The sequence below is a fragment of the Chanos chanos genome, chromosome 2 (genome assembly GCF_902362185.1).
Source record: "Chanos chanos chromosome 2, fChaCha1.1, whole genome shotgun sequence".
Taxonomy (NCBI): Eukaryota; Metazoa; Chordata; class Actinopteri; order Gonorynchiformes; family Chanidae; genus Chanos; species Chanos chanos.
The window spans coordinates 31,241,026-31,247,025 of record NC_044496.1 but is presented as its reverse complement, the minus strand read 5'-3'; the positions used below and the strand labels follow the sequence as shown (position 1 = coordinate 31,247,025).

Sequence of the window (6,000 nt, the reverse complement as noted above, 5' to 3'; positions counted from 1 at the left end):
ACCATAACTGTTGAATGCAATCATCCACCATGCCAACAATGTCATTTTTAATAATGCTGTACATCCTTTCAATATCTATGCATCATCATAAAAAGATATTTTATTTTATACTGTAAGCAGAGGTGCCTGTACTCAGTATTAGGCTGTGTACGTGATTACTATCAACATATCTTGGTTTCTTTTTCTGTTCTTTTTCCTCTTTCTGTTCATGTATTTTCTTACAATTATTTCTTTTTGTGATCATATTTTCTTATTATCAAAGGGGGGGGATTGTAAGATTATAGTGACAACTGAACAGATATGGTTCATGATAGGAGAACTGTTTAACCTGATGGTCTTATTACCATAGATACAAAGAAAGCTTCACACCTTTGGCGCCGCGTTACTGTTGGAGCCAAGAGCAATTGATTAAGGCAAAATACAACCGGTAATGGGCGAATGGCAGCCATCACAGACAAAAGGGGAGTTTAGCATTAACACTTAGATTCTGATTTGCATCAAGCAACGTTGTACAGCTATTGTCTGTTTGCTTCATGGTATAAAAGGCCGATCACGGTAACAGTTCTCTGAGTTAAGCTGTGGCGCAAGCAGACTTGCTGTCGGATCCCACCACCAAATAAAGCTTTTCTCCAAGCGCACTTTTGCTCTGGTGCGTTTACTTGTAAAATCACAAGAAAAATCCAACAGCCCCAATTAAATATTTCCTAAAATTGTCACAAAATTTACTTAAGATATAAAACAATGCCTCCTAACATACAAAATGAGTTTTTTGACATTAAAAACCCACAAATGCATGTGCTGCATGCTCATTTTGCACAAAAAACACAATAATTAGGACTTGAGCCTTTGCTCATCGTGTATGCAAATTAACTAATTATATATTGAATGGACTACTGGAGGGGAAGATCAATTACCACACAGCACCTAAGCAAGCAGACACACTGTATACTTGCTTTATTTTTCAATCAGTTTTGCTTTTCATATCAAACAAATACACATCTATGTTTGCAAATTAGTTAATACAATGACACATATATGCTAATTAACTTTGCACAACGATGCACAGAATACACATTTAAGCTTAAACTTAGAAAAAACATCAACATTTGCTTTGCTATGATGCTCTTATGAACAGGAACTCATACATTAACAATAAACTCAAAGATTTGCCTAATTTGCATAATTTATCTGCAATATCTCATCTAAAAACTTCATTTTATATAAACATATGTTATATTTGATACAATTTGAATATTTTGTGCCATAAAGACATTACTCTGGCTACCTACAGCCAAATTGTCAGTACATTTCTTTATTACATTTATGTCCGCTAATTTAGTAAAAAAATATGCCAGTTATCTCATTAAATATGCACGGTACAAAATGTTTAAAGCAGAAATGGATTCTACGGGAAAAATTACCATAGGATCAACTGAGAAAAGTTTGATAGTGATGGTTATCAAACTGCTCTAAGGTTAGCCCTGTCTATAATTGTTCGTCCGCCCAGAGAGGGAATGGAAATTTCTCCCTCCAAGACAGTAGGTGGTAGTATTTTCTGTTGCTGCTTCTAGTAAGGTGAGTCTTTGAAAGCGGAAGCAACCCTGCGATCACAAAAGCACTTCCTTGTACCTTTTGAGCTGACGCGGCTTAAGCGCCGATGCTTCAGACAGAACAGTTTCATACGTGTCAGTGTCTGTTTGCTGTTGGACGAGAGAACGGCTCGTGGACATAGAAACTATGGCACCAAAGGGCAGCAGCAAGCAGCAATCCGAAGAAGATCTGCTTCTGCAGGATTTCAGCAGAAACCTCTCGGCCAAGTCTACTGCGCTTTTCTACGGCAATGCCCTGATCGTCTCAGCAATTCCCATTTGTAAGTTACTTGCTATGTAAGTTAACGTAACTTTTGGAGATAGTGGACATAATTCTGACAAAAAGTTGTTTTTACCATTGTGTGAACACAATCAAACGAAATATATTCATTCATAACCTTATCAAACTCCCAAAAAGGGAAGGGGACGACTAGTTAGCCATGTAAATTCTCTTGCCAGGTATGTTAGCTTTCGGGTTTTTTTGCGTGCGAATCAGATTCTATAACCAGGGGAAAAAAAAAAAAAACAGTGATGTGGAAAAAGATAGTTCCAGCAGTCCTAACTTGACGGAACGGCTTGTGGCATATTAATGTGCTGCAAAACCTCGCATTGCTAATTAACTAAATTAGCTTAGCTGAAGTGTTTTATGGGTAATCTCTTAGTATAAACCAAGTACGCGTTAGGTTCTGAATTATATTTTAAGCTAATGATGATGACGATGTTACCTTTAAACTGAGGCACGTGGATTTAATGATTGTATCGCTGTCCACTTGGTCATGTATCATGCGGTTGTATGTTTTGATTAACTGCAGGGCTGTTCTGGCGGATCTGGCACATGGATCTGGTCCAGTCTGCGGTACTGTACGCCGTTATGACTCTCGTTAGCACTTACCTGGTCGCCTTCGCATACAAGAACGTCAAATTCGTTCTCAAACACAAGTGAGTACCTTTTATTAATTTAGATTTTCTGATCTCGTCGTTGACAGTTGACAACCAGCCAAGTAGAATTCCATGTCCTGTTTGAGTTAATTAATTTAATGATTGTTTTACTTTAAGCAGTAAATGTGATTGGTTGTTTGTGAAAGTGTTCTATGCTTATCCACCTTGACTTCACAGAGTTGCCCAGAAACGTGAGGATGCTGTCTCTAAGGAGGTGACCCGCAAACTGTCTGAGGCTGACAACCGCAAGATGTCCCGTAAAGAGAAAGATGAGAGGTGGGGATAGCTCTGTGACTGGTTGGAGAACCTGTCTTTACTCTCACGCTGAGCGTGGAGATTCACTGATTAACTCTAGGTGTCTACCGATTGTTCACTGGGTTAGTGTCGACACGACTTATCAGCAGTCTGTGGGGCCTTGAAGACTAACACTGATCTGTTAGAAGTGTGATGTGTATAGTGTGATCTTGCTCCCTGTGTGTCTTAACAAACAGCCATATTCTGGCTGCTCTCAGTCCCTCAGAAGGTGAGCATCTGTGCAGTCATTCGCAGACTGCTGAAAACATTTTCATTCGATTTGTGCAACTGGGCTATTTACACATGTTAAATCTCTCCTGCTCCAGGATCCTGTGGAAGAAGAATGAGGTTGCTGACTACGAGGCCACCACCTTCTCCATCTTTTACAACAACACGCTGTTCCTCGTCCTGGTCATCATCGCCTCTTTCTTCCTGCTCAAGAACTTCAACCCTACAGTGTAAGTTCTCACACATCTGCCCTTGTTCTGATGTCCTGTATGGGCACAGCTGGTCTGAGACTCCTGCTCTTTATCTGTTAGCCACACAGAACATGCCGGTTCAGGGATTTACTGTACAGTTGTAACTTGCAGGCATTTGTGAAATGCTAGAGTTATTGTATTTACTGTGAACTGAGCAGCCCTCCTGTATTGTCTTAAATCTGTTTGCCATGGTCTGTTTTTAATTGCTGATTTAGCTCTGTTTGAATTGACATGCTCTGTATAAGGAATCCATAATCATATGGTTGTTTTTTTGAAAGAATTGCTAACTGCAGAAACATTCAGTAAGTTTCTCCCCTCTCTCTCTCTCTCTCTCTGTGTAGGAACTACATCTTGTCCATCAGTGCCTCCTCAGGACTCATTGCCCTGCTCTCCACTGGCTCCAAATAAGACCCACAGGGATTTGGAAGAGGACCAAGAAAGGGAGAGAGTGTGTTTAGGGGAAGCATTATGTGGGATTTTTTTCGTATTATTTTTGGGGGTGAATAAAGACAGTATACTTACCATTTCATTTGAGGACTCATGAAATTCATGATCACCAAAATGTCAGGAGGTCATTTCAGATCTCTGCCTGTCTCCCTCTCTCTCTCTCTTTTTTTTTTTTAAACCAATAAATGACAGCTGGCCGAACAGGTGTATTTCATGGGTCATGTCTCCACCTGTTTGTTAAACTGCATTGTGTTGTAAAGCATTTAGTTGTAAACTCAGCTAATTCTCTCATTCCACATATGAGGCTTATAAGGTGTAAGACCAATTGTTTTAGTCCAAGACAGGGGTTATTTTTCTATGGAACTGGAATACACTGTGTCAAAAACCACCATCAAATAATAAGAGCCATGTTTCAAAATGTGTTGTATCAGTATGGTATTAGCTAATACACCACGTAACATTTTTTAACCTATTGAAAGCTCTGAATTCTTGAGGCCTGGGTAGTCTATGAAAACAGTCCGGATCTGCAGCTTGGCTATTACCCTCTCCAAAATCCACTGAGTTAATTGTCAAACAAATATAATATGATTATTTGACAAAAGGAAATACATAGTTAAAATAAATAAGGACATATGTGTTGGGAGCATGTGAAGTATTTATGTGTAAATGAACTAATGACGGAAATGCGTTTTGTATAAACTGACGTTTTTTGAACGTGTATGCGACTAATAAGTGACCTGTCCAGCTGCACAGCATATTAGTATTTTCTTCAGAAAGAACCATGTTTATCACTGGGCATAAAACACAATACATGCCACAAACATATTGTCAGCTTATTCGCTACTGCTGGCAATTCCAGGAGGAACGTAAATGGGTAGTGCATTGTCAGCTATTTGACGTGCATATAGATTTCTTTCAGTGATTAGTTCCTTAATGCTTGTTATAATCAGTGGAGAGCTATGTCACACGACTTGCCCAATCAGAATGGAGTATCTGTAAACGTGTGAATTATTGTTTTAGTGGTATGGTATAAATATCTAGATTTAATAGATAAATAGAATGGTCACTCACTGACCAGAGTTGGCATTAGCAATGCACATAATACATAGCAGTAGTGGCTGTGAATGTGTGGTGTGTATAATGCACAAATGCTGAACATAGCCATCTATCACTTACCTACAAAACAAGGAACCCCTGAAACATTTTGGTTTCTTGTGTTTATCTGAGGCATTAAGATACATCTCAATATTTACATAAGTCACTGCATTCATCATATGGGACAAAAGGTCCTTAATACAGAAGGTCTTACAACCTGTAACAATGATGCTTTTAGGATTAATCTAATGGTGCTATTTCTTCTCATTCCAGAATATTGCATTACATTACTAACTCTGACCCAGTGAGAAAGCAGGATGTCATGCAGGATTGAATCAAGGCACTCAGAGTGTAGTGTAGGCAGGAGAGAATGAAGGATCTTTTCAAAACATTGCTTGGATTTTTTAAAACTACTGGGAAATACTTCCATCAACCTGAAGGAGCTATAGATTAGAATATGCCACACAAAGCAACATGGAAAAAATATGTTTTCTTAGGTGAAATTCTGTGGAAAGTGTCCTTCACAGAAGAAAAGATGATGTAAGATTCTGTCTGCTTTGGTAAAAAGCTCAAGCACAAGCTCTGATATAGTCAGAATTTGTTGAATGAAAGCATTGCTGATCTAAGAAGAGGGTGAGAAAGCACAGCAACATAAATTCTGAAAAACAGAGAAATCTATCGGAAGAGAACAGAATAATTCAACAAAGAGTCATCCCTATGCCTTTGCCCAATGCTTTAGCATCAGAAAGACATTAATGAGCATTCATATCTCTGACTCTAAGTGAAGCATAAGATGATAAAACCTTTCATTTGCTCTGGTGCCTTTTTTGACACCTTTTGACAGCCCTTTATTGTTTTTTTTTTTTTTTATCTGAGCTATTAATCACATGGTATAAGGGGAGAGGGGGGCACTTGTCAAGGGGGGCACAAGATTAGGAGATTTTTAGACACAAACTGGCAAGTACAGTGAAAAGGGGGGGGGGGGGGGGGGGGGGGGGGCGAGTTCAAACCTACATAGAGTGGTGCATGTCGGAAAAGGTCGAATGCCCCTGGCATAGAGCACTGATCCAACATTAACCAATTTTTTTTTGTGTGTGTATAACCAAATGCTGATGGAAGGGAATGAATGGAGCACACACTCTCATCACACAGACTGG

The 6,000-nt window shown here is 39.1% G+C and overlaps 1 protein-coding gene across 1 annotated transcript; it reads left to right on the top strand.

The window, feature by feature from the left end:
- Positions 1 to 1,637: 1,637 nt before the first annotated feature.
- ssr3 (signal sequence receptor, gamma) lies at positions 1,638 to 3,995 on the top strand. Its single transcript, XM_030765721.1, has 5 exons — positions 1,638 to 1,870; positions 2,402 to 2,528; positions 2,706 to 2,804; positions 3,149 to 3,280; positions 3,643 to 3,995. Exons 1-5 carry the CDS (start codon positions 1,738 to 1,740, stop codon positions 3,707 to 3,709), a joined length of 558 nt encoding a protein of 185 aa, XP_030621581.1. The 5' UTR covers positions 1,638 to 1,737; the 3' UTR covers positions 3,710 to 3,995.
- Positions 3,996 to 6,000: the final 2,005 nt, after the last annotated feature.